At 49.9% G+C, this 25,283-nt stretch overlaps 9 protein-coding genes across 11 annotated transcripts; 3 read left to right on the top strand and 6 right to left on the bottom strand.

The window, feature by feature from the left end:
• Positions 1-523: 523 nt before the first annotated feature.
• H257_06814 (hypothetical protein) lies at positions 524-1,072 on the top strand (the record flags this gene model as incomplete). The annotated part of the gene is made up of 1 exon (XM_009832183.1): positions 524-1,072. One exon carries the CDS (start codon positions 524-526, stop codon positions 1,070-1,072), a length of 549 nt encoding a protein of 182 aa, XP_009830485.1.
• A 3,582-nt stretch (positions 1,073-4,654) lies between these two features.
• Positions 4,655-6,022, bottom strand: H257_06813 (hypothetical protein; the record flags this gene model as incomplete). Its single annotated transcript, XM_009832182.1, has 7 exons — positions 4,655-4,800; positions 4,862-5,126; positions 5,156-5,284; positions 5,341-5,537; positions 5,642-5,688; positions 5,745-5,806; positions 5,897-6,022. The coding sequence occupies 7 exons, from the start codon at positions 6,020-6,022 to the stop codon at positions 4,655-4,657; spliced, it is 972 nt and encodes a 323-aa protein (XP_009830484.1).
• A 1,473-nt stretch (positions 6,023-7,495) lies between these two features.
• H257_06812 (hypothetical protein) lies at positions 7,496-8,131 on the bottom strand (the record flags this gene model as incomplete). The annotated part of the gene is made up of 3 exons (XM_009832181.1): positions 7,496-7,667; positions 7,720-8,008; positions 8,071-8,131. The coding sequence occupies 3 exons, from the start codon at positions 8,129-8,131 to the stop codon at positions 7,496-7,498; spliced, it is 522 nt and encodes a 173-aa protein (XP_009830483.1).
• Positions 8,132-9,899: 1,768 nt separating this feature from the next.
• On the bottom strand, positions 9,900-10,331 carry H257_06811 (hypothetical protein; the record flags this gene model as incomplete). Its single annotated transcript, XM_009832180.1, has 2 exons — positions 9,900-10,082; positions 10,188-10,331. The coding sequence occupies 2 exons, from the start codon at positions 10,329-10,331 to the stop codon at positions 9,900-9,902; spliced, it is 327 nt and encodes a 108-aa protein (XP_009830482.1).
• A 925-nt stretch (positions 10,332-11,256) lies between these two features.
• On the top strand, positions 11,257-14,996 carry H257_06810 (isoleucine-tRNA ligase). 3 transcript variants are annotated; one of them, XM_009832177.1, is made up of 15 exons: positions 11,257-11,546; positions 11,600-11,708; positions 11,754-12,104; positions 12,146-12,210; positions 12,273-12,454; positions 12,514-12,663; positions 12,739-12,962; positions 13,022-13,098; positions 13,154-13,443; positions 13,494-13,795; positions 13,839-13,981; positions 14,028-14,172; positions 14,227-14,385; positions 14,438-14,569; positions 14,620-14,996. In XM_009832177.1, exons 1-15 carry the CDS (start codon positions 11,272-11,274, stop codon positions 14,914-14,916), a joined length of 2,901 nt encoding a protein of 966 aa, XP_009830479.1. In that variant the 5' UTR covers positions 11,257-11,271; the 3' UTR covers positions 14,917-14,996. The 3 variants fall into 3 exon arrangements, with proteins under 3 accessions (XP_009830479.1, XP_009830480.1, XP_009830481.1); XM_009832178.1 differs by having other exon boundaries at positions 14,438-14,996; XM_009832179.1 differs by having other exon boundaries at positions 14,227-14,569.
• A 275-nt stretch (positions 14,997-15,271) lies between these two features.
• Positions 15,272-17,481, top strand: H257_06808 (hypothetical protein). The gene has a single exon (XM_009832175.1). The coding sequence runs from the start codon at positions 15,361-15,363 to the stop codon at positions 16,624-16,626; it is 1,266 nt and encodes a 421-aa protein (XP_009830477.1). The 5' UTR covers positions 15,272-15,360; the 3' UTR covers positions 16,627-17,481.
• On the bottom strand, positions 16,719-17,474 carry H257_06809 (hypothetical protein; the record flags this gene model as incomplete). The annotated part of the gene is made up of 1 exon (XM_009832176.1): positions 16,719-17,474. The coding sequence occupies one exon, from the start codon at positions 17,472-17,474 to the stop codon at positions 16,719-16,721; it is 756 nt and encodes a 251-aa protein (XP_009830478.1).
• Positions 17,482-17,751: 270 nt separating the features above from the next.
• Positions 17,752-18,240, bottom strand: H257_06807 (hypothetical protein; the record flags this gene model as incomplete). The annotated part of the gene is made up of 3 exons (XM_009832174.1): positions 17,752-17,837; positions 17,885-18,012; positions 18,074-18,240. The coding sequence occupies 3 exons, from the start codon at positions 18,238-18,240 to the stop codon at positions 17,752-17,754; spliced, it is 381 nt and encodes a 126-aa protein (XP_009830476.1).
• A 355-nt stretch (positions 18,241-18,595) lies between these two features.
• H257_06806 (hypothetical protein) lies at positions 18,596-23,500 on the bottom strand. The gene is made up of 8 exons (XM_009832173.1): positions 22,492-23,500; positions 21,674-22,432; positions 21,088-21,410; positions 20,799-20,884; positions 20,511-20,721; positions 19,949-20,437; positions 19,734-19,908; positions 18,596-19,188 (listed from the first exon to the last, which is right to left on the bottom strand). The coding sequence occupies exons 1-8, from the start codon at positions 23,490-23,492 to the stop codon at positions 18,693-18,695; spliced, it is 3,540 nt and encodes a 1,179-aa protein (XP_009830475.1). The 5' UTR covers positions 23,493-23,500; the 3' UTR covers positions 18,596-18,692.
• Between the last annotated feature and the right edge of the window lie 1,783 nt (positions 23,501-25,283).

Genomic DNA, 25,283 nt, shown 5'->3' with positions numbered 1-25,283 from the left:
TCGCAAAATCGCACTTCCTACTAGTACTTCGGATTTGGTAGATAAATTTGACGAAATGAGCTACCCTCAACTTCAAGCCAAAGTAATGTAGCACCGTTTCCCTTTACCCTTTAAACCTCGTTTTGCCACAAATCCTATCTACGTATGAGCGAGATCAAGGTTCATCAACTAAACCCCGAAACCCCGAATCTGTCGTCCGATACGTAACCGAAGCGATTGACGCGCATTTGTTGGCGAAGCCGAAGCTCGACACTAAGGAAGACTTTGTTGATTACGTAGTGAGCCTGTAATTAAGCCGTTTTCCAATCAAAATCATGGAGAGTGTTTGCAAGGTTGGTGGGGACTATGGAGCATCAGCAGAAGATGATCCAACAACCGCTGGATGCTCAAGCCCAAACACAAGCGCAAGTGTTAGCCAATCAGCAAGCGCAACAGGAGAATGAACTGAAGGAGCAGCAGGACATGCAAGCAGCGGTACTTCAACACGTGTCTAGTAATGGCGATCAGGGTAGCAGCCAATCACATGACACCGAAAGAAGTGGCCAGGGACTCACAATACCAGCGAAACCTTGAATTTGACAACCTGTGGGATGTGGTGCACTTGGATGAGAAAATGCTCAATGCCGACAAGGATCATCAGAAGGTGTACCTGGTCCCCGGCGAGGCCCCGCCATGGCGTGCATGGAAGAGCAAACGATTCATCCCCAAGGTGATGTTCTTGGCCGCAGTCGCTCGTCCGCGCTTCGATACAGACCGCGGTGTTGTCTTCAATGGCAAGATCGGCATGTGGACGTTCTCTCGCCTACTTCCAGCTGCCCGCAACTCACGCAACCGACCAGCTGGGACAATCCTCACAAGATTGGTCAACGTTGACACCGCTGTGTACTGCAAATACGTGTTGAACAAGGTCGTAGCTGCCATCAAAGTGTCATTCCCAAGTGTGAACAAGGTGACCTTCCAGGCAGTGATGAGTTTGATCCTCGAGCACTCCGGCGGCAATGGTTATGTGTTGCCTCCACTGAAGGAGGCGGCCTTGAGACGCTCCGGTCTCCTGATGTCCAATGATTCGTGACCTGTGTCGCTGCTTTTATAGGCTACCGTATTCTGGCGGGACTTGTACCCCCAAAAATGTAGGCAAAATCTGATCCAAATAGGTACAGCCCCGTGCGGAAAGTCAAATGCTTTCAAATCGTAAAAGATGCTAGGATTCGCTAATACGTGTGACCTCGTTTGAATTTGATTGGTTGATCAAGCCGCGACTTTGTTGTCGTCACTTTTGAAACGACCATGCCGTCGCCTTCCCCTTCAAAGGGTAAAATGCGGTATTATTCTGCCAAGATGTTGTCGGTGGTCATGGAGCACACAAAGGCGCGTGCAGTGCCTACCCAACTGCCAAACGTCATGGTATCCAGCCTGGCCAGCTGAACCGATGGTTCCAACATTCGCCCCAACTCAAGCAAGCGGTTTCCAAGCGTCCAAGCAAACTCACGGAAAGCGATGGCCCTGAGGTTGCTGACCCCGCGCTGGAAGCTGCAGTGCTGGAGTACTGTGGAACGTTGCGCGACAGCGACATTGCTGTCAGCACGAACATGCTCATTGTGAAGGCGTTGAGCATTGACCCAACGTTCTGCGGTGGTATGCGCAAGCGCTTGTTCACTGGGTATACAAGCTCATGGAGCGCCACACTCTGTGTATGCGGCGCCCAACACGTCAAGGCCAAAAGAAGTCGAACCATCTCATTCAGGTAATGAACGATTTTGTTGGAAACTTAAGTGGTCGTTTCCTGCCCTTTGGGACATTGGAAGACGTTCCAATGGACCGAGTTGTCAACATGGACGAGACCCCAGAGTACTTTGAGCCCAAGGTGCACACGACCATCTCGCAGAAAGGTGCAACGACGGTTTCCGCGCGCGTCTGCTCCACACACAATCGTGTGTCCGTGTGTCTGGTGGTCACGGCCACCGGAACGAAGTTGCCGCCATACGTCGTGTTCAAAGGGGTCCCCGGTGCTCGCATTGATGCTTCGTTGGAGAAGTTTTTGCCCGCCAACGTCTTCGCGTGTTGCCAGAAAAACGCCTGGCCTGACGACCCGACCACCGAGGTATGGATGAAGAAATTCTGGCAACCTTTTGGTGGTGAAGGTGGCCCAAGCCTACTGCTGCTAGACGACTACAAGTGCCGCAAGCAACCGAAGTTTACTCATGAGGTTGCAAAACTCGGAAGCGAATTGTAAATTATTCCAGGTATGCATTTATACATATTTACCCATTTACGAAACAAGATCAACACTCCGATAGTGAAGTTCATACTTTATTTTGAAAGAGAATGATGGTTACGAAACAAACACGAAACAACTTATCCGGAACGATTAGGAGCTAGCTTAGGCCAGGGCCGGGAACCAGGCCCGTTCGCCCGCGCAGCGACTCAATATCACAGCAATGATCTATATAATCCTTGGGAGCACCGGAGGCCGGGAGCGAAGCGAACCAGGCCGAGGAGCCCCCCTTATTTACCGGTTAATTAACCGGATGTTTCGTAAGTCCTTGGTATTTCCGTATATTTCTCGCTCTGAGTATTTTACATTTCTTGCTCTGAATATTTTACACATATATATATTTTAGGCGGGTACACATGAGTCCTGCAGCCCTTGGATATCGGAATCAACAAACCGTAAGACAAAATTCGCCACGAATACATGACGTGGGCTGCGGCGAACATGCTTGGTCACGATGTTGTCAGTCGTGAATTAATTTTGCGCTGGATTAACCACGCGTGGTCAGAAATCACTTCGGAAACAAATTGCAATGCGTGGCGCAAATGCGGATTTGGCATTGTAGTTTAGATGCAACACTTATTTGCACTAACTTCCGATGCTTGTATGGTACTCTTGAATGTGTTCGAACAGAACTGCCTTAACTATGCTGATATTTCGTCTGAACGCACTCGCTGCGCTCGACGGGATGACACATGCAGGTCCTCCACAACCAATGCAATCCAATGCAATCTTGTTCTTTAGCACGTCGTTGCGATTTAGCAGAGGCAGGGGGAGGTAGCCAACATGGCAGCCTTCCTCGGTGGCCATCAGACGATAAACCTTCATAACCTCCTCGAGGTTTTCACGGTCACCTTGTACAGCAAGTCGAAACACAACGAGATCGTCGACAGTCAAGCTGTCGCCGCATATCTCATGGCAGGTTCACGAGCGCGTTCCCTCACCACTCGAGACACCAACAATATCGACAGCCTTCAGATCCATCCGTCGCCGAGAAATGAAACATGATTGTGTATAGTTAATTGGATGATTATCAACCAATAGCCCATGTATAGGTACAACTCCATGAGCAAAGCCCAGAATCTTCCAAACAGGACTTGAAGAAAGAAATAGGTACAACTCCGATGGTAAAAGTCGGGGGTACAAGCCCCGCCGGAATACGGTAGGTATTTTTGACCAATCGAAAAATTGTACTTCCTCTGTTCCAGGTTACTACCGACATTTCAAAATTCGCATGTTCCAAGTTACTGGCGACAATTGCATTTCATTGGCTGTAATTCAATTTCTATCAACATCGAACATTTATGACATTTCATTGGCTTACAATTGCTTTAAGCGCTGATTATAAACCAATCTTTAGCGAAAATTCATGCAATTCCCTTTCAAACAAAGTATCATTCGCCCAAATTGAGTGAGGGCTCGATTGTCAGTGTCAATTCAAAGTAAATGTCGGCAGTAACCACAGAGGAAGTATTCCTTAATCAGCCAATAATGTGTATTTATCCGCAGTGATGTGGAAAAAGTGTGTTTTTCGAATCGTATAAGTAATGTGGAGCAGGGGAGGTAGAGTCAAATGTTCGTGCACACAAGAATTAGGGAATCACAGGTAGAAATAGGGGACACACCTTGTATCAAAACACAAAGGAATTGACCTAGCGTTACAGTAGCGAGCGACGACAGAGCATCCGCCCACAAAATTGCGTGCACCGCAGCGCAGCGGAGGTCGTGTGTATACTTTCGTGCAGGCGGTACCTTGCCGAGGAGTGAGCCTCAATCGTGCACTTCACTGAATGTCCAATCGATTCCTCTCGTCGGGAAAAGCGGTAGGTAGGGCGCAGGCCGTGCCGCTCCCAGACGAGGCCTGTGGGGACCAAATTACCTTATATAGTATTTGTAACGTTACAGTTTCATATGATTCCCCATTTTCTACCTGTGATTCCCTAATTCTTGTGTGCAGAGTTTCTGTACTCAGGGGAAGTGTAGGAAAATGAAGTATTTATAGTTCAAATTCGGATGAGCTTCTCAATGCATGGCTTCAGCACTTGCCGTAGGTAGAATTTCCACACAGCTCTGTTCATCCAGGCTTTCTTCTGCCATGCATAGTAGTGCCCCTATGGATAGTCTTCAAACTCGTTCGATACAATGTCCCCGCCAGGCTCTCCGCGAACGATGAACAGCATAGGTAGCTTTAAACCATCGCCCCGTACCGCAGGCCTCCTAAAATTGTCGCTTACGACAAAGTAAACAAATTGGCTTATTTTGTCGTCCTCGCCAGTGTTAGTTTGTCGTCTTACACAAAAAGGCGGTTAAGGAGCCAAAAAGTCCATTTTAAACTTCCAAAAGGGATCGTCGTGAAGTATATTATACCGGCATCGCCTCTTTCTACTTGGCCTGGAAGACACCTTCCAGGGACAGATACATCATATCCGTGCGATTCCCATCCATCTCCCATTTGAGGATGGAGATGTTGCTCTCGACAGCGACGGTATTGACCAAGCAAGTGGCCAGGAGTCGCACAAATGGTTGCACTTCCCAGGACAGACGCCCCAGGCGTCATCGTGTTCTCGTCATGCGAGTCAATGGCTGTACGCCGAATCTCGTCGTCGTGATAACACTTGAGCACCGAGTGCCGAGTGGTCCGCCTAGAGCTGGTGGATCTACTCATCTGGTGCGGCGCCAGCACGTCGCGCACCCACACGCAGTGAAGCACCGGTGGCGCGTCCGTTTGCAGCGGTTTGTTGGCGTCATCACGCTCGGCCTGGATGCTCATCAAGCCCCTGATCACCGTGATGGTGTACTTGACAATTTCGCGGGTAACGACGGCTTGCTCGTCCGGGATCAGGTCGTTGTAGCACTTCGTGGTGAATGAACGATCGAGTCGACCGGGATGCGCATGGACTTAAACGACTCGTGCTTCTCGTGGTCAGACTCGCCCTGGTCCACGATTGTGAGGTTGAGCATGGCCGTTAGCGTGCGTTGACGTGCGATTCCTGCTTCGCGATGTGCAAGGACCTGGCGTAGGAAGATCGCGAAGGGCCGGTGAACTTGATTCACGTGCCGTCTGCTACGCACTCGGCGGCCTGCTTGACGACTAGGTCGATTTGGTGCTGTGCGCACCAGATCTTGAGAACTGGGTTATCGTCAGTCGCTACCATGTGCGTAACATCCTGAAAGTGTGTGTTGGCCTTTGTCTTGGGCGGCATAAGGTCGCTTGTGCTGTGTAAGGCCCATGGAATCGCGTCCTCAAGGCGGATCAGTGCTTCCTCTGCTGAATTGAAAAATCCTTAATTTGTCGTCCCTCCCAAACTTAATTTGTCGCTTTCTTGCACAATTTATAGCAAAACGACAAATTTAGGAGGCCTGCCGTACCGGGAGGAGTCAGGCGGTAGGAATGTCGTTCAGCGTTGGCCATGTTGCTACCGCCATCACGAACGGCCCATATTGTGTTCGGACACATATCATAGTATAGCACATGTCGGTCTCGTCAGCATTGTACAGAACGTCCATGTTGATTTCGCGGTGGTCTTCATGAAACTATTTCCCAAATGCATCACGGGTAACCCAAAGCACTTCTTAGATTTTCTTTTGACGGCAGATCCGTTGTCTCGAGAACCCATGGAGCACTGTAAAGTGCTGCAGCAGTCGAAGCAGTGACTTGTACCCGGTTTGACGAGTGCTCATGTACGTTTTAATCCACTCCATGTGGTCCTCGCGCAGGTACTGCAGCATGTGGGCAGACGTCACAGCCATATCTTGACGATTAATTGAAAACTTATTACGAGGCAAAGTTTTCACGTTTTTATTCAACGTGGTTCCCTGTACCTCAAGGCCGAGATTACTTCGCAGAGTCATGACACAAGCACTAAAGCTCATCCTGGCGTACGGCGAACGCAATTGCACATCGCGCAATGGTATTCTTGGAGCGGTCTGAAAGAAGACGAGAAGCTCATGTCGCGACGTGTGACTTGTGCGCGATACACGACAAGCAGCGCCAAGGCGAATGGGAAAATGATTCCGATTGAATCACATAAGAAATGTTGGCATACAGTACAATATCGAAGGACTGGATCATAGTTGTCGGTCTCGAGCGGAAAGATGCGATAATGACATGCGTTGACAAAACGTCCTAAGTACTGTGCAACAACATCGAACATCGATTCCCTCCAAGGAGCGAAAGAGTTCCTCGATGATTTCGTGCGAACTCGAAGTAACGAGTGTCCCTTAAAATCTCTCGTCGTCTGTATTGCTGACGTGTTTGATGGTTGTGAGTGTGTAAGGTCAGAATTTCTGACTGGAAATATATTTGGCTGAAATTTCCATTGAGTACACCGAAATGTCTCGCTGGATCATTTCATTGCATTACTGTATTCAAATCTTAACGTTAGTACTAGTAACGTTAGAGTAATTTTTCAAATGGGAATATTCCAATTAAATAATCCAGTGAAACATTTCGGTGACCCTTTGCAAAATCACTCTACAGTGCTAGCCAGGCAAACTCAGTCAGTGCAACCCTTGGTTAATTTGTATGTGGGAGCTGACTTATCAGTTTAAAAATTTAATTACCTTCACTACTTCAAGTTCAGCACAAGTGGTCCTGGTTGGCTAAACACGTCATGGATTTTGACCAATTACAGCGATGTAACCATTACTCACGGCTTGTCTCGTATTTCGACGAAAGTGCTCAAATTCAAATTTCGACAGCGGTAATCAACTCAGAAGGGGGGTTTATCTCGAAAACCCTCCAACCGACCAAAACAAACCAACAGACACCCAAAATTAGGTACGGACAATGCATTATACAGTACTTGGATTACTGACGAAATAGCCATTTCAAATGATTGTACTGTACTTGGATTACTGACGAAATAACCTTTTCAAATTATTTCACTACTGTGCCCGAAGAAATCTTTTCCCAGACATGAAAAGTACGTTTTACCATCGCCAGCCGTACGATCATCACAGTCTCGCTCTTCATCTTCCATTGGCCATGCAGTCTTCAGCATCGATATGAGCGGTCCCATGAACCCCAACATCCAATGACTAGCACTGACTTGTGGAATTTGTAGGAAGAGGGTCAATGACGCTGAACAACTTCTCGGCCACCTTGTCATGCGACTCATCAGACATGTGAGAATCCAGGTTGTCTAGCACCAACATGGACGCATCTTCGATGTGCTGACCAAAGTGAGCGTCGAGATAGATTGACCATACACGTTCGCCCATTCAGGCGTTCTCCTGCACAGCATAGACGTGTAAGAAACTCGGAATCTCCTTGCTCTCAATCATCCCGCCAGGATTCGCCTTGAATTTGAACAGCAACGGAAGCTTCTTACCATCTGCTTGGACGGTCAGCACGGCTGCGAGGCGCTCAAAGTGCTTTTGGCCTTTTGAAACCCTGCTTGACTTGCCAATCTCGGCCAACGTCTGTTCCGGGCATGTTGAAGTACACAGCCGTCTCGTCCACTTTGAGAATCTGGCGTCTGTCGTACTCTACATACTTGACCCAAAACGACTCTGCGTACCCCAACCAAGCTTTGTCCAGCACGGTTTGTGTCACCTTGTTGACGCACGGGGTGCAATGAAGGAAACGGTGCCTCTGCGCAAACTGCGAGAGCAGGGAGCGGAAGATGTTGAAAGCCACAGCGTCGTTTTTCTTCGATTGGAGGTACGCAACAAGCCACTCCTTGAGGTTTCGCTTGACCAATTGCATCATGTGGTGACTCCTCGTCTCGGCGGCTACGCATGGAAGCAAGAAGGGCGTCATGGAACATAATGATCTCCTTGCTGCCCTGGCCGACCATCGTTGCGTGGCGTCCGTGTCGCTTGCTGACCAATATGTGTTGCTACTTCGAGCGTCATCGTTGCCAGGTGGCTAGCGGGATGTCCTTGTCGCGGCAGAATTGCCGTTCAATGGTTGAACAGCCCTGATATTCTACTAGATGGGTCTTGCGCTACCCATTTGTGTGGCGCTGCTGACGCCGCTTTGGTTTCCCCATTTTTGAATCTCCAATTGGCCACCTGATGCTTTCAAATGTTTGAACCAGCCCAATAATGCTTGAGGTCTGTTTGAATTGGACAGATTAATTTGTATTATATTCATCCAATCAAATCGTAGAACTTGGTGTCAGTCTACCGTATACCTTAGGGATCAGTGCATTTTTTTCGGGGGTACAGATCCATAAGGTATACGGTAGTGGCGATTTATAACATTTCAACAGAGTTGTACTGACCGAGTTTGCCTGGCTAGCACTGTAACCATTATCAATACAGTACAGTATACCGGAGTACTACGTACTGTATTAGTACGTAGTAGTATTAATGTAAACGGCCAATTATTGCCCTCTTTTGGACCCCTTAGCTTTTTGGCCTTACCACATAGCCTTAGAAAAATTACAAAAATCTGAAGTTATCCAGTTGTAGGGGAAAGAACGCTCTATCCAATCGTTCAAATTGCTCGCAAATTGGAGTATTTTTATCGTAGTTATACTTAACAGTAACTAGTAAGCAAACACAAAAGTTTTGAAATATGCTGGGCCAGTTGTTTGCCCTGCTTAAACTTGGTTCAGTATGGGTTTGAAGGATATAGTGAGAGTTGGACAATATTTTTAATGTGAGCACAAAACAATTGCCAACGCTAACATACACCTAACCGACTTTGATTATATATTACAGGTAATTATATTGAGGAGAAAGCATATACCAATAGCAAAAAAGTTCGCTCTGCCTATGGGCCCAAGCTAATCCCTTACCCCTAACACATATATTCCCCTAGCATTTCGCAAGCTTCAAACGATGACGACGGGGGTACCATCGGACTGAACATTGTCAATTTTCATCGTCGCTCTAATTGCTTCTTCTTGGACGGCTACCTGGTGGGTTTCTTGGTGGCTGCTTGGTCTTCTTGCGGATAGGTTGGTCGTGGATGATTTCGTTGAACAAGTCTTGAGTGATGAGGCAACCGGCGACGTCAATCGACTTCCGCTTCTTGGATGTTGACGACGAAGCAGGAATAAGTCAGATAGTATCGTCACATGGCAACTTCTGACCGCCACGCGAGTACATAATCAGCCGTTTTTGCATTGCAGCAAGCGACAGGGGATACAGGTCACATGCATCAAAACTAGACACGGCGTTCGTTCCAATTGGTAACTACTTCCAGGCAGCGCTTACAAGCTCCACAGCCTTTTTCTTGGATCTCGTGAACGACTCGCGGGGAGATAAACCAGCAGAATACGCAACGCCATCGCACGAGCCATCACATGGGCTGGGACGGGAAGTGGGACTTGTAGCCATCAAACACCAACACGACTGGTCGTTCGACAGAGGCAGGAATGCTGCTATCACACATCGTGAGCCACTTTTCAAAAAGGAATCCGTTGATAAAACCACAATGACTTGTCGTGATGGCAGAGTTGGGAATGTCACTTGCAACCAACACGTTACAATCGAGCTGTCGTCCAGGAACGACATCAGCCGCTGCAATGGCTTCGCTATTACAACCAGATTTGGGTGAAAAACACAATAACGTTACCGTAACATTACTGTAAACCATGCCTCCAAGTACGTGGAGGCGATCCCGTCATGTACTTCTGCAATAATCGGACGGTGGAACGATGGCGCAATCATCTTAGCCCACACGTTGTCGGATCCAATGATTGCGAGCACTTTCGGTGGACTTCTTCCTCGACGCAAAACCAGTTTCGTCAATGTTGTACAAGCGGTGGTCGTCCAAGTGGTCTTCAATGGTTAGTTTAGCCATGATGCAGAACAGCGTTCGAAATGTCATTGATGCCCACTTCGTTGCGCACCCCTTTCCACGAAGTCCCGTTTGACGTTGTGTTTTCAGTAGGTGTCGTTAGAGAAACCGGTTGTACCACCCCTCACCGAGTTGAAGGATTCCGAGAACGTTGCAAACCTCGGCTACCTCAACGAGGAGCTCGGGGGACTTGATGGGATACCCGTTGGCCTGCATGTCTTTGATCCAGGTCTCGAGGTGCTCATCACACTGGGGTGGCGGAGGCCCACGGCGTTTGGGAGCGATGCTGCTGAGGTTTCTCATCTTCTTGATGTAGAGGTTGAGCGTTCGGTATGGCACATTATAGATGCGATTGAGATCGTTTGTCGCTCTCCTTGCAACGCGTGCTCGGTTGCTTCCAGGAGCTGCTCATGGGTGTAGCCTGTCATGAGTAAAATTGCAGGTGTGCAAACTCAAATTGTGCGAGTTTTTGCGCCGAATAGTACTTTAGCCAATTACAGCTGATTTAGTGCAGCGTAGATATTTGATTGGGTATAACGTTAATTAGAATAATTGACATCGAAAACTGAAAAATGGCAACAATTGGTCAGGGCAATAATTGGCCGTTTACGTTATTAACAGTAAATCGATTCGAAACTTGGAGCAACCCTCAGCAGTATCGATGTCTTAATATAATGGATTAAAGAACCGCCTAAGCCATTCAAACACGTCGTGTCCAATTTCTGCCAATTCAAACGCTTGATGCGACCCAGTCCTTCCGCATTGGGCAAACCCACATGCATACTAATCGTTGTGTATTATGATAAATGAGATCAAATGGATTCGAATGCTATTTGGTTAATGTGAATGAAATGACGCAAGTCCAAATTTGGGTGAACTACTGTAGTACTGTGCTTCGAAGTGGTATTTTATAGAGTATTGTGGATTCGGTACAAATTTCCAGACCCCGTCGAATCGAAACCCCCAAATCGTTTCACGAATCGACGCTATTATCCAATTTGGACTGGATTTCTCGTTGGAATTTAAATCGATCTGATTGGCTACCTCAGATCAGCTCAAAATTATTAGCTAATCAAAACCTTCTCAATGAAATTCAACCAATCAGATCGATTGTGGATCGCTTTGTTGGCGCGATTCGATTGCACCCCCTAGATACAAGTAATGTTCAAAATATTTTGGCAGTACGGATACGATCGAAATCCGGATAATTGTTGACATTCGATCGCCAGTGCTTTTGATTGCGATGGTCAAAGCTCCTACGAAGCAGGCGTCGGTCGTCGGCGATGTCGTCCGGAAGACGCTGAACCTGCCCAAGACGGACTTCCCCATGCGTGCAAATGCGACTGTGCGTGAGCCTCAGCTGCATGCGAGGACGGTCACGGAGCTGTATGCCACGCAAGAGAAACAGCGCAAGGGTGTGGCGCCAACGTTCTTTCTCCATGACGGCCCTCCGTTTGCCAATGGGTCGCTGCACACTGGCCACTTCCTCAACCGGGTCCTCAAGGACATCATCAACCGGTAAGCAGGAGATCGTGCGACGATCCTGAGATGATGACATCCACCACCCGTAGGTACAAGCTGCAACGCGGGTACCACGTGCACTACGTTCCAGGATGGGATTGCCATGGACTGCCCATTGAAATCAAAGCTCTGGAGAAGCTCAAACTTCCTCGCGACAAGGTTCGTACCCTATATCCGTCGTCATCTTACCACGAAACATGTCAGTTGGATCCCATCGACATCCGAAAGCACTCGCGGGCACTGGCGCTGGATGCCGTGGAAAGCCAGAAGAAGGACCTGATGCGGTGGGGTGTGCTGGCCGACTGGAGCGGCGGCAAAGGCACGCGGTACCTGACAATGGACCCCGACTACGAAGTCCGGCAGTACGACGTGTTCAAGTCGATGGTCAAAGATGGGCTCATTGTCCAGGGGTACAAGCCCGTGTACTGGTCGCCGTCGTCTGGCACCGCCTTGGCCGAGTCCGAGCTCGAGTACCAAGATGATCATGTGTCTTCCTCGGCATACGTCCGGTTCCCCGTCAAGTCGGCATCGGCGGCGTTGGCTGCTTTTCCGAATGTAAATGACCGTATTATGTATCTCGTAACGGATAGGCGTAGATTGCAGCGGTGATCTGGACCACCACGCCATGGACCATCCCTGCGAATCGGGGGCTGTGTGTGCGGTACGACGACTACTACTTTGTAGAGGTTTTTTTGTTCTCTAAAAAGTGATATCGATGGCTAGATCCGACTTGGAGTATGCGATTGTAGAGGTAGCGCCAGGCCAGCTCGACTTGGTCGCAGTGGCTCTGGTGGACGAGTACAAGGCAACGCTGAATCAACCAGTTCAGGCCGTCGCGACTGTGTGGGGCGCAGACCTCGTCGGCAGCATCTTCAGCCACCCGCTGAATGGCCAAGATTCCATCGGTTCGTCACCCCGAAACTCCCAAACCCCGAAACCCCGACCTATTGCTGTGGGTATGTAGTGTTGCTGGGCGACCACGTGACGACGGACGCGGGGACGGGCGTCGTACACACAGCACCGGCACACGGCCAGGAAGATTACTTTGCGTGGATGGCGCACCACGCCCAGCATCACTCGGACAACACAATCACGTGCTTGGTCGACGAAAAAGGTTGGTTTGTTATCTTAACCCCGAAACCCCGGAACCCCGAAACCCCGACCAAATCATCTCACTTGACGTATGCAGGGTGCTACACGGCCGAGGCTGGCGCCGACTTGGCTGGGCTGTTTGTGCAAACACAAGGCACGGCCAAAGTTCTGGAGCAACTAGCTCAAAGTGGTGCGCTTGTGTCTGTATCCGAGATTACGCACCGCTTTCCGTACGATTGGCGCACCAAGAAACCCATTTTGCTCCGTGCGACCAAGCAATGGTTTGCCAAATTGGACTCGTTGCATGCCCTTGGCCATCAAGTATGAATATATATATTTATATATGTATAAATATATATATTTATGGGTACGATATTTAGGCCCTGGATAGCGTCAACATGCACCCGAAAGCGTCACGCCGGCGCCTCGAAGCGACTTTGTCCAGTCGAAGTGAATGGTTGGGAAATATTCCCAAGTGTACGAGCATTGGGAAGGGTTGACGTGGAAAATAGGTGTATTTCCCGGCAACGGGCGTGGGGTGTGCCTATCCCAGTGTTTTACGACAAGGACACATTGGAGCCCTTGCTGAATGACACGACGATTTCCCACGTCCAGAAGGTCATGCTGGAACGTGGCGGCACGGACGCGTGGTGGACGCAGCCGCTGGCGACGCTGCTTGCGCCGGGGTTCGATCCAGCGCAGTACGTCAAGGGCACCGACACGTTGGACGTGTGGTTCGACTCTGGGAGTTCGTGGTATGCCGTGCTTCCTAAGGACACTGTGGCCGACGTGTACCTCGAAGGTAGAATGGGAAAATTCCCTGCGATTGTTTCCCACAGTGGGTTGCACTAGGCTCGGACCAACATCGCGGGTGGTTTCAATCGTCGTTGCTTACGTCGTTGGCCGTGCAGCGCACGGCACCGTACAAGAACGTGATCACGCACGGGTTCATTCTGGACGAACGTGGCCAAAAGATGTCGAAATCGCTGGGGAATGTGCTCGTGCCGCACGACATCATCGAAGGACACCCGAAGAAGAAGATCCCCGCGTACGGCGTGGATACGCTCCGGTACTGGGTCGCGTCCACGGATTACACGAGCCAAGTGGGCATCGGTCCCTCCACCATGGTCAAGATCAGCGACCATGTTCGAAAAGTACGACCAATGACTCTCCCTTTCTTGGGCCAACAGCGTGTAGGTGCGCAACACGGCGCGGTTCCTTCTGGCCAACCTGAACGACTTCGACCCCCGCGTGGACGCCGTGGCGTACGACGACATGACGTCGCTGGACCAGTATATGCTGCACTTGCTGCATGAGCTCCAGGCCCAGATCACCGACGGGTTGGTCGACTTTCTCAATGTCGAGATGTTTGATGGGCTCGATTAGGTACGAGACATTTGCGTTCAATAAAGTGCAGCAGGCGTTGGCGCACTTTATTGCGACGGACTTATCTGCGTTCTACATGGAAGCATGCAAAGATCGGTTGTATTGCGAGGCGCCGACGGATCCGTTCCGCCGGTCTGCGCAGACGGTAAGGATGACTCCATGAAGATGGAGGAAGGTATCTAAGGAAGTATGGGAACAGGTGCTGGATGCGGCCCTGCAGACGATCACCACTGCCATTGCCCCCGTGGTGTGCCACACAGCAGAGGACATTCGACTGCATCGCCTGGCGCAGTTCACGAACGCCATGGTGAACGACGTGCCTGGAAGCGTCTTCTTGGACGGGTGGTTCAGTCCCAAGGTAAGCATGCTTGATGCATGCATGAGTAGAATCTTGTTAAGGGGTGTTGTAGCCTGAATGGCATAACGCAGAAGTGGTGGCGACGTGGGAAGTACTTCGGTCGCTGCGATTGCAGGTCAATCGAACAGTGGAGCAGTTGCGTGAACAAGGAGCGATCAAGACGACGATGGAGTGCAACATTGACGTACACACGACAATACCAGTTCGTCGTTGATGCAACGATATGATATGTAGATTCATGCTGATGGTGAACTTGCAGCGATCTTGAACCAAGTGAACCCGCGCATTCTGGAAGACATGTTGCTTTGCTCGGGGGTGACGTTGCATGCATTGGATGCTACGACGACTGGCGAAACGACCCTAGTGCTGGAGAAGTTCCCCGTGAAGGTCGTGGTGCGGCCGGCTCAAGGTCACAAGTGCCCTCGGTGCTGGAAGTTCGCCAACGAAGTCAATGAAGCTCAGGAAACGCTCTGTGCTCGATGCGCGTCGGCCGTGGGGTGCTCTCGCATCCATGACCTGGTCGACAAGTGAACGCGCATGCCGCCAATTTGCTTTGTACTGCGCGCCTTAACAGTGTTAACTACTTCGAAGTACTAAATCATACTTTTTGACTTTTGGTGTTTTCTTAACAATTTAGTCGAAATAATTGGCGATTATTTCAAAAATGGACCAATCAAAATGCAACCCTCGTGGACGCCTTCTCGAACATCCCCAGATCTTCTCGAAATTTCCATGATCGATTGCGCCATACATTTTCAAAGTGCATCCCTCCATTGATTTGATTCGCTAGAGCTTGTCCAATCACACGCCAGGAACGAGGTCGAAGGGTAAACCGTGTCTACCTGAAAGATTCAAATCTACTCTTAAAGAGGATATGTGTACAGCAGGAACACCAGTTTGAATGGGACGGCTGTCGTTTACCCAAGGATTTGTTGCAAAAGTTCCAATTGCAGTCGGATCATTTTCCTTTTCACAATGTTCGGTGGAGGTGGCGGCGGCTTCGAAAGTTTCTTCGGCGGCGGAGACCCCCGCGGTGGCGGCGCGTCCAAGGCCGCGGACAACAGTGCTTACTACGAGACATTGGGAGTGCCCAAGACGGCCAGTGCCGCCGATATCAAGAAGGCGTACCGCAAGCTTGCCTTGAAGAACCACCCTGACAAGGGAGGTGACCCCGAACTCTTCAAGGACATCACCGTCGCATACGAAGTGCTCTCGGATCCTGAAAAGCGTGAGCTGTACGACAAGTATGGCGAAGAAGGTTTGCAGCAAGGTGGCGGTGGTGGCCATCCTGGTGCCGACATCTTTTCCCAAATGTTCGGAGGTGGTGGTGGACGTCCCCGCGGCCCCCAACGCGGTGAAGACTTGACCCATCCGTTGAAGGTCTCGCTGGAAGACTTGTACAATGGCAAGACGGTCAAACTGGCTGTGAACCGCGACGTCTTGTGCGGCGGATGTGCTGGCCGCGGCGGCCCCGAAGGTGCGGAAACCTCGTGTGGCACGTGCAACGGTCGCGGCATGCGAATCCAGCACCGTCAGATCGCTCCGGGCATGGTCCAACAAGTCCAGTCTGTATGTCCCGACTGCCGCGGTCAAGGCAAGTCGATCCGCGAATCGGATCGATGCAAGGTGTGCAGAGGCAACAAAGTGACCAAGGAGCGCAAGGTGCTCGAAGTGCACATCGAGAAGGGCATGCGCAACGGCCAGCGCATCACGTTCAAGGGCGAGGCCGACCAAGCGCCAGGGCTGGTGGCCGGCGACATTGTGTTTGTCGTCCAAGAGAAGGAGCACCCGGTGTTCCAGCGCAAGGGCGGCAACCTCATCTTCGAGAAGAAGATCTCGCTCGTAGAAGCACTCACGGGCTTTGAAACGATTGTGGAACACTTGGACGGCCGCCACTTGCACGTGAAGACAGTTGCCGGGGACGTGATCAAGCCCAACCAGTTCAAGGCCGTGCATGGCGAAGGCATGCCGCAGCACGGCAACCCGTACGTGAAGGGGCAGCTGGTGATCCTCTTCAAGGTCGAATTCCCCAACCAAGTGACCCCGGCCCAAGCCGCGGCGCTCAAGACTTTGTTCCCGGCGCCGCCTCGGTTGGGGCACGTGACGGATGCCGAGGAAGCGTTTTTGTCCGACTTCGACGCCGAGGCCGCCAAGCACCAAGCGTCGCAAGAAGCATACGACTCGGACGACGACCGGGGGCAGCGGGGAGGCCCCGGCGGCGTCCAATGCCAGCAGCAATAACGACATATCTAACAATTCTATCACTTCGAACCATCAGTCGTAGTCCACACTAACGTTATCGATGCACATGGAATGAAACTTTACGAAATGAGCTACACACTTCCCTTGGTGGGCTTGACCAGCAGGTCCCTGTGACTGCTGTTAAAGTACACGTCTTCATCGGCGTATTCGTCGTGGGAGGGGTTGGCGGCGGTGAAGTCGGCGCAGCGAACTGACCCGAAGTGGCCCCGCGGCTCGACCTCGTCCAGGTCTTTGCTCTGGTCTGCCGCCGCCTTCTTCTTCGGCTTCTTGGGATGGCGGGACTCGAGCACCGCCGACTCGTCTGCACCTCCGAAGCGACCTCGCGGGACCAAGTTCTCGGTGGCGTCGGGGTTGCCCCGTCGAATGGACTTGAATTGGGCGTTGAATGCGATGGACACCACGAACAACACGGCGCTGAGGAAGGCAAACACGACCGCGACCTGGAAGTTCGTGCACTTTTGGTACTTGGACGGTGAGCAGTCCATGCTCGGTGCCGTCACGCATGCCACGACGACGAAAAGACTCGCGAGAAACGCATCTGCGCACCGCTCCAAGAGCGCGTCCGTCTTGATCCGCGACAGGATGACTTCAAACACCACCTGGATCACCCCGTACGCGATGCTCAAGGACGCGGCAATGGCGAGGAAGAAGTGAGACAAGTTGACGGCGATGTACTCCTTCGAGTCCACGTTATTCGCTATGTCAGAGAGCACGACCGGGCGATACGTGGACAGAAGACAGATGAGGATGATGGCGCCACTGACTCCTTGGAGGACCCGCAGAAGCATGCTGATCTGCGCAATCTTGGCCGACTGCACCCGACTCATGTCGTTGGATCGGAAATGATGCTTTCGGAGCTGACATCATCCGGATACATGTATCCGGTTTTGATAACCTGTGCACATTTAACTATTTAACGCAACGTGTCTCAAAACACAATAAACGCAAGTTTAGCAAAAAACGCTGAAGGCATGATCAATCAGGACACTTGAGTGCATGATGCCAAGTCACTCGTGTACTTGAACTGGTACATATGTGGAGGGCATCCTCCATGTTACTTTGTATGAGGGGAAAGACTAGTAAGCAGCGTCTACGGGCGGGTGGTTATGCTGACGTGGCCGAGTCCATCGTGTTGGATTCGTACAGTCCAATCATCGTTCCATCAGGCGATCGCACGGCTGCCACTTTGCCTAAAGTCACACGCTTGAGATGTCCACGTTCACGGGGATCGACGTACCGAACGCGGGGTATTTGATCGGGCCGTCCATTGCCGCTCCAAGGCTAATGAGTCTCGGGATCGTCTCCATCATGTCTTGCACGTCAAAGTTGAGGAACGGAGAGTACCCGGCACTGCATGCAGCCTCCCTACCACACATACCACCACGAATGAGACACACACCTCGACATCGACGACGGACGGACGTACCCGTGCGCTTGCTTGATGCTGAGCGTCACTCCCGCCTGCATGTCGAACTCACTGAATGAACCCGACTGCCGGATGAGTTGCAGGCCCAGACCGTCTTGGTAGAACCTCGTGCTCTTGGCCACGTCTCGGCTCAACACCATGAGCTGCCGCAGTCGCGCTGCTGCCATGGTTTATATAGCCAATCACATCACGATGTCTATGTTTCGGTCATAATATACCTATTATAATACCATGAGGTATGATCAGAGACTTGAAACGATAAAAAAGATAATATGAAATTCTGCTTAACTGTATTGTGAATATTCTTTGTCCAACTAATCAAAATTGAACCGCTTGAGTTTTGATTGGTTGAATATGCTTGTCCTCACTGTAAGAGCCAATCAAATCCACTCAAAAAATGGATTAGCCAATAGCGTCGATTCGTGATTCACCTATTGGGTGACCACATTCGATCTGGAAATCTGTCGGAAATATTCCTTATCGAAAACCAATTTTGCCAGTGAAAGCAAACACTTGTGTACTTCGACCATGCAATCGACTGTTTTTTCACTATAGGGGACAACTTGGAACCCCCTAATATTGACGTGCTCTTGTTTTAGTACTATAAAATCGATATATCCTAGGCTTTGACGAGTAGGTTGGGGTTGCCCATGGTAAAGAGGCGGGGCGCGATGCTCATGGCCATGAGTTCCTGGAAGAGCAGTTTGCACGAGTACGGGATGTGCACCTGGGAGATCTGCGTCTTGTTGCGGCACGTGCGGCACTCGAACGTCATCTTTCTCAAGTTGGCAATCGCGATGATCCCGCACAGATCACATACATGCACGCGGTACGCGTCCGAGTTGGCAAAGAGCCGGTCCATCAAAAAGTTGGCAGACCCGTGCGAGATCAGACAGTCGCGCTCCATCTCGCCCATGCGAAGACCGCCTTCGCGCGCGCGGCCCTCGAGCGGCTGCCGCGTGAGCATGGTCACGGGGCCGCGGGACCGCGAGTGGATCTTGTCGTCCACCATGTGCTTGAGTCGCTGGTAAAACGTCGGCCCAATGAAGATCTGCGCCTGGAGACGCCGCCCCGTGTGTCCGTTGTACAGTACTTCGTTCCCAAACCGCTGGTACCTAAACAACCACGACGGGGTAAGTAAATGAATGAAAGAAGAATAAATGAAAAAATGAAAGAACGAGAATATAAATGAAGAGATTCAATGTGGTGTGTGTGCATGGAGAATGAATGATTGATCAAATAATGTACACAAGACTGAAAGAAAAAAATTGAGCCAATCAGATTGCAGGAAATAATATCGAATTTTCGTGTGTGACTTTAAATTAGTGAATACCAATCCCCACAGAACAACATATTTTCCATATTGTCAAGTCGATTATTCGAAATTCGAGTGGGTTTGTTGCTCCATCGACTGAGCAGCACCAAATCGAAGGCAGACAATCGATATATCGACCAATCAAAACTCAAAACATGAATCAACTAGCCAATCAAATCCAGTCTTCGACCAAGTCAACATCGAATTCGTGTATGAATCAAATGAGTCTGAAACTGGACGCTCATCTTTACATACAAACGTCAAACAATGGATCAACGTTGGATTTGGCGAAAATCAGGCCAAAAGTCCACATTTTGACTAAAACGACAATATATATATATATACCCGAGGCTGTGCAGCGTGTCCGAGATGGCCTGCACCGTCACGTCCGTGAACGGCGTCGCGTCGCCTTCGTCACCGGTCTGGGAGCTGACTTTACCCAGAAGACACTCGATCAAGTGTCCAATGGTCATGCGCGACGGAATCGCATGGGGGTTGACGACAATATCGGGCGTCACACCTACGAAATGTCATCAAAACCACCAAAACCAACTAACTACCTTCGATCGTAAACGGCATGTCTTCCTGGCGATACGTCATGCCAATCGTTCCCTTTTGTCCGTGTCGTGATGCAAACTTGTCGCCTATTTGGGGTATGCGGATATTGCGGAACCGCACTTTGGTGAACTTGAAGCCCTCGGCGTTGGTGGTCAGCATGACAGAGTCGATAATGCCATTCTCGTGGGTCCGCAGTGTCGTCGAAGCGTCGCGCTTCTGATGGCGGGCTTCCAGGCCGTTCTCGTCGTTGCTGGGCAATGGACACGTCTTGCCGATGATGATATCGCTGCCGGATACGCGGGTACCTGGGGCCACGAGCCCATCGGCGTCTAGTTTATGGTACGATCCGTGCTTTAGACGCAGACACGTGGCGCGCGTGGGCTTTTCAAACTCCTCTGAATTGAGAAAGCCAGACCCGCCGCCAATCCCGTGCGGCGATTTGTTGCGCTCTTGGTCCACGTAGCATCGGTAAAACGTCGATCGAAACAGGCCTAGTATATATATATAGTTTGGGATTTTGAATAACATATAATATATATGATTTCACGAGTGATATTTGATTACCTCGATCAATCGCGCTTTGGTTCATAATGAGAGAATCTTCCTGGTTGTATCCCGTGTACGTAGCAATGGCCACAATCGCGTTGACGCCACTGGGAAGTTCTCGAAAGTGCAGATATTCCATCGCGCGAGTCGTCACCAGTGGCTTTTGCGGGTAATTCAATATATTTGCCATCGTATCCATACGCGCGCGAAAGTTGGAGCTATAAATTCCCTACCAAGACATCAATATATATTTATACATATATATATATATATATATATATATATATATATATAATATATATATACCATTGCTTGCTTGCCCATGGCACTCTGGTACGTGTTACGTGGACTCTGGTTGTGGTCTGGGAACGGAATAATGGACGCGCAAATACCTACATATATATTGTCGATTTGAATCCACAATCGATAATCTGATTGGTTGTTGAATTTCATTGAGAAGGTTTTGATTGGCTAATAATTTTGACTCATCTGAGGTAGCCAATCAAATCGATTTCAATTCCAACGAGAAACCACAACACAATGAAATCACAATACGTGTGAATATCATTTATAAAGAGAGAAGAATATAACTTACCGAGAATCATAGACGGGTGGATTTCGCAGTGCGTGTACAGCGACCGGGCGTTGCGCAGGTCCTTGGGCTCCATAGCAATCATGCAAACCTCCTCTTCCTCTGTGTCAATTAGCTCCACGACGCCCTCCGTGAGCAGGTTCTGCCACCGAAACTGCGTGTGCTTGTGGTTTTGCAGCTTGACCACGTGCTGCTTTTGCAGCAAAAGCCGATTGTTTTCTACGATAAACAGCGGACGACACACGCGGCCGGCGTCCGTGTAGATGCGCAGCTCCTTTTGCATCAAGTCGCGAATCACAGACACTTCGGCGTCAATGTCGACGCATCTATATATACATGGTTAAGCAGCATATTCGAGAAATACTCTTAATAGTATATACATCGAAATAGTCAAATTGATAGAATTTCAAAACTACGCCGTATGATTGAATCGGACACGTACGAAACAAAAAAAATGAGATAAAAAACAACAACACACTCGTGTTGTTTCGAACGGGTTACAAAACCCTTCAAATTACAAAACCCTTCAAAACACATACTAAACACGCCCACGGGACCTGTTAAACCTGATATATATACATATACATACCGACGGAGCGATCGCAGGGTTTTGACGAGTTCGTTGGGTTCACGGTGGACGCCGACCCAGTTGCCATTGACAAAGATCTTGGTGGCAGTGGGGATGATCTGTGCCGTGATTTCCTCGAGGTTTTCAGTAGACCACTCCTCTAAAAACTCCAAGATGGGTGCTTGGGGGGACCCCACCGAGATGTACGCCATGAGGGCGAGGTTCTTGACGAGTCCGACCGCTTGTCCTTCGGGGGTTTCCGCGGGGCAGATCATACCCCAATGCGTATTGTGCAGCTGGCGGGGTTTGGCCTGCTTGCCTTCTCTCCCCAGCGGAGTATTGAGTCGGCGGAGATGGGACAATGAAGACGCATACGTGAGGCGGTTGAGCACCTGCGACACGCCCGCCTTGGACGCGGTCTTCTGCATGCCCCAGTTACCCGTAGCTAGCGAGTACCGCAGACCGTTGGAGATGGTTTTCGACTTGATCGCTAGGCTTAGCTGGAAGTCGCGCCCCGCGTCCACGCACTTTTGCAGGTACCCCTTGACGTCCTTGGTCAGCTTCTTGAACAAGACGCGGAACAGGCCGCCCAGCAGCGGTCCCGCCAGGTCCAGCCGCTTGTTCCCGTAATGATCGCGGTCGTCTTCGCCCAGTCGGCCCAGTGAACACATGAGCAGCTTGTGCACGACATACCCCAAAAAGTAGGCTTTTTTCGTCTCGTTGTGGTCTTCTACGCCCACGTGGGGAAGCATTTCTTTTTGCAAGATATCTTGCGCGTACCTAGGAAAAAAAAATATTTAAAAAAAAAATATTTTTTCGAGAAAGGACAGACGACGCACCGCAACCGATCGGCCTTGGATACGTTCACGGCGGACCCGCGGCGACCGATAAAGTCGAGCGCGACTTCCTGCTCCTGGATCACAAACGCCTCCTCGAGGGAAGGCTTGAAGCGCTCCATGAGCTCGACGTCGGTAAAGTCGTAGCAAATGTGTTCGAGGATCTCGCGGTCGGCCACGAAACCCAGCGCGCGGAAGATGATCACGACGGGGATGTCCTGGCGGATGTACGGGATCACGGCGCGGATCTGGTGGCCAGACACGGCTGACTTGCCGCCCGACTTGGCGTACATCTGCACGTACATGGTGGACGTGGGCCGCACCCCGCGCTCGACGTGGCTGCGCGTCTCGCACACCCACGAGTACTTGGAGATGCTCGACTTCTTGAAACAGTACACGTGGTTGTTGCTCATGCGCTCCTGCGCGATCAGCACTTTCTCGCTCCCGTTGATGACAAAGTACCCGCCTTGATCGTACACGCACTCGTTCAGTTCCGTCAGTTCCTTGTCCGATTTGTCCGTCAGCACGCAATACTTGGACCGCAACATGATGGGGATGCTCCCGATGAATTCCTTCGCGGTCGTCTCTTCCTCGTACGGGTCCTGTTCCTCAATCGGAACCGTGCCGGCCTGGTACTTTTGGCACGTCACGTCCACGTACAACGGCGCCGAGTACGTCAAGTTGCGAAGCCGCGCTTCATGCGGGAACATCACAGAGGTGCTTCCGTCGCTCTCTGTCATCGTACACTTACTCAGGTAGATCTGGCCGAACTGGATCTGGTAGATCGTGTCCGTGACGCGGTTGGTCTTCTGGCCAGGGTTGTACTGCGCCTCGGGGGTGATGCGGATGTCCCGGGAGTCGTCGATGAGTTCCTGCATCGTGTTCTGGATGAACTCATCGAACGAGTCCAGCTGCTGGCGCACTAGCCCCTTCTCCTCGAAGTACGCAGAGATCACGGCCCACGCATCTTCCTGCGACACATTCGAATCGCTCGTGTAGTCCATGGCAATTTTCACACTGCGATGCATTCCAGCCGTATAAGTAAACCTGTCACATGTTATACTCGACCACATCTCCAACAAACCTGTTTCGAAACGACCTGTGAAATCGTATACAGTATCAATATTTGTATTACTTTGGATTGCATGGAATTTTGTGCAAAACACACGCAATATATATATATATATATTTAAACCAGTTTAAACTTCGGCTAACCACTGATCGCCTGTTTGTGTTTGAGCGGCAAACTTTGTCATTTTTATTGCCCTGATTAAGACTTTAAATGGACTTCGGATGGGACGCGACGCTTATGACTCGGACGATGACTGCGGCGTCCAGTGCCAACAGCAATAAGCCCCACCTTGCGCTATTTTTTATTCTAATATCAATAGAGATAACGTCATGTGGATCATGTGGGAGTGTTCTATTCTCGTTGTATGGTGAACACATGAATCAAGGATTTTTCCCATCACTTTGCGATATGTACTGACTGTACTGTACGTATTCCTTGAGTATTTTAACGTTACCGGTGGAGTTGGAGACGACCGGTGGAGTTATATGGTGCAAGTCACCTAAAGACTAACGTTACAAATAAATGCCTTGACTTTCGACAGCTATTCCAACTTTGTATTGATATTATTTAGGAAAATATACCGTAATAACGATAGAACTGGACAAGCCCAACAGAAGTTACGGTTCAGATTTTCGATTGGTGAAAAATTGATCGAGTAATAGAATTTAAACCAAACCGGCCTTTTTGTATGGAGATGTATGGAACCAGGTACATTTTGGCCGAAAACGAGTATCAAGTATATCTTGGTCTTTGTATACAGCACTTATCCGTACGATCGTTTTCATTGTATCCGGATTATTCACAATGTTTAACCTAATTACCAGGTAAAAAACGTAACTAATAATGATTTAACGTCAATATTACGTCGGTTTAATTGAAAGAACCGAGGCGTTTAATAGTAAAACGTCTCCTCCTGAGGATGGCCGATCTGTAGTCTAGCACCATAGCACAGATTTTTACGGATAACCCTTAGATAGGACCACCCCGGACTTATTGTTCCCACCAGCAGGTTTTATAGGGGTCAGGTTTATATTTGAAAGATCCAAACATAAATCTGGCCCCAGTTCTATAATAGGACTTTTTCGCCTCGATTTATCCATCAGATTTATGCTATCCGAATTCATAGTAATATCAAAATAATAACCCAAAGCAATATTTGGCATAGTAAATTGAAGTTCCATCACAAAATATGCATAAAATTTCCATTTTATTGAACTCAACGCGCAATTTCAACGTAGAACGTACGATAACCCCTGTCGATGCTTACAGTTAATTGGACGTCTGAACGCCACCGACTGTCACAGCCCTACGATTGTGAGGGCGGTGATGGCGGCATCAGCAGGGTAAACGAATTAGTGAGCACCACGTAGATTGTTTTGTCAGAGTCCACGTCACAGTTGGCTCATGGTATGAGAATACGCATGCTGTGATAATCGATAAGCTCAAGGGTGTGCCCTCTTTTTAGTGACGAGTGAGATAACTTGCGGCGTCGAACTGCGGCATGCGCTTCGACATGATAGATTTCTACTGTATCCCATGTGGGATTCATTTGTTGCCGCACTCGTAGCAGCTACATGTAGTCCGAGTGCGGCGGCCTTTATGTGTGAATCGGAATAAATCTGATGGGTGGGGAATTGAGATTTATCCCGGGATAAATCTCGCTGTTATCCGTACATTATCCGAATAAACCTCATTCGATACTGTAAATCCCACGGGTGGGCTT

Source organism: Aphanomyces astaci, assembly GCF_000520075.1.
Source record: "Aphanomyces astaci strain APO3 unplaced genomic scaffold supercont1.14, whole genome shotgun sequence".
Lineage (NCBI taxonomy): Eukaryota > Oomycota > Saprolegniomycetes > Saprolegniales > Verrucalvaceae > Aphanomyces > Aphanomyces astaci.
The sequence above is the reverse complement of the archived record's forward strand: the minus strand, read 5'-3'. Positions and strand labels throughout refer to the sequence as shown.

Excerpts from the sequence above, each read along its gene's own strand:
- H257_06810 (XM_009832177.1), top strand. The coding sequence starts at position 11,272 with ATGGTCAAAGCTCCTACGAAGCAGGCGTCGGTCGTCGGCGATGTCGTC. Across the intron at positions 13,444-13,493 it reads GGCCGACGTGTACCTCGAAG|GCTCGGACCAACATCGCGGG; the intron begins GTAGAATGGGAA and ends GGGTTGCACTAG. Across the intron at positions 14,173-14,226 it reads TCCGCCGGTCTGCGCAGACG|GTGCTGGATGCGGCCCTGCA; the intron begins GTAAGGATGACT and ends GTATGGGAACAG.
- H257_06806 (XM_009832173.1), bottom strand. The coding sequence starts at position 23,492 with ATGGACTACACGAGCGATTCGAATGTGTCGCAGGAAGATGCGTGGGCC. Across the intron at positions 21,411-21,673 it reads ACCCTGCGATCGCTCCGTCG|ATGCGTCGACATTGACGCCG; the intron begins GTATGTATATGT and ends ATGTATATATAG. Across the intron at positions 19,189-19,733 it reads GACACGCTGCACAGCCTCGG|GTACCAGCGGTTTGGGAACG; the intron begins GTATATATATAT and ends GTGGTTGTTTAG.
- H257_06808 (XM_009832175.1), top strand. The coding sequence starts at position 15,361 with ATGTTCGGTGGAGGTGGCGGCGGCTTCGAAAGTTTCTTCGGCGGCGGA.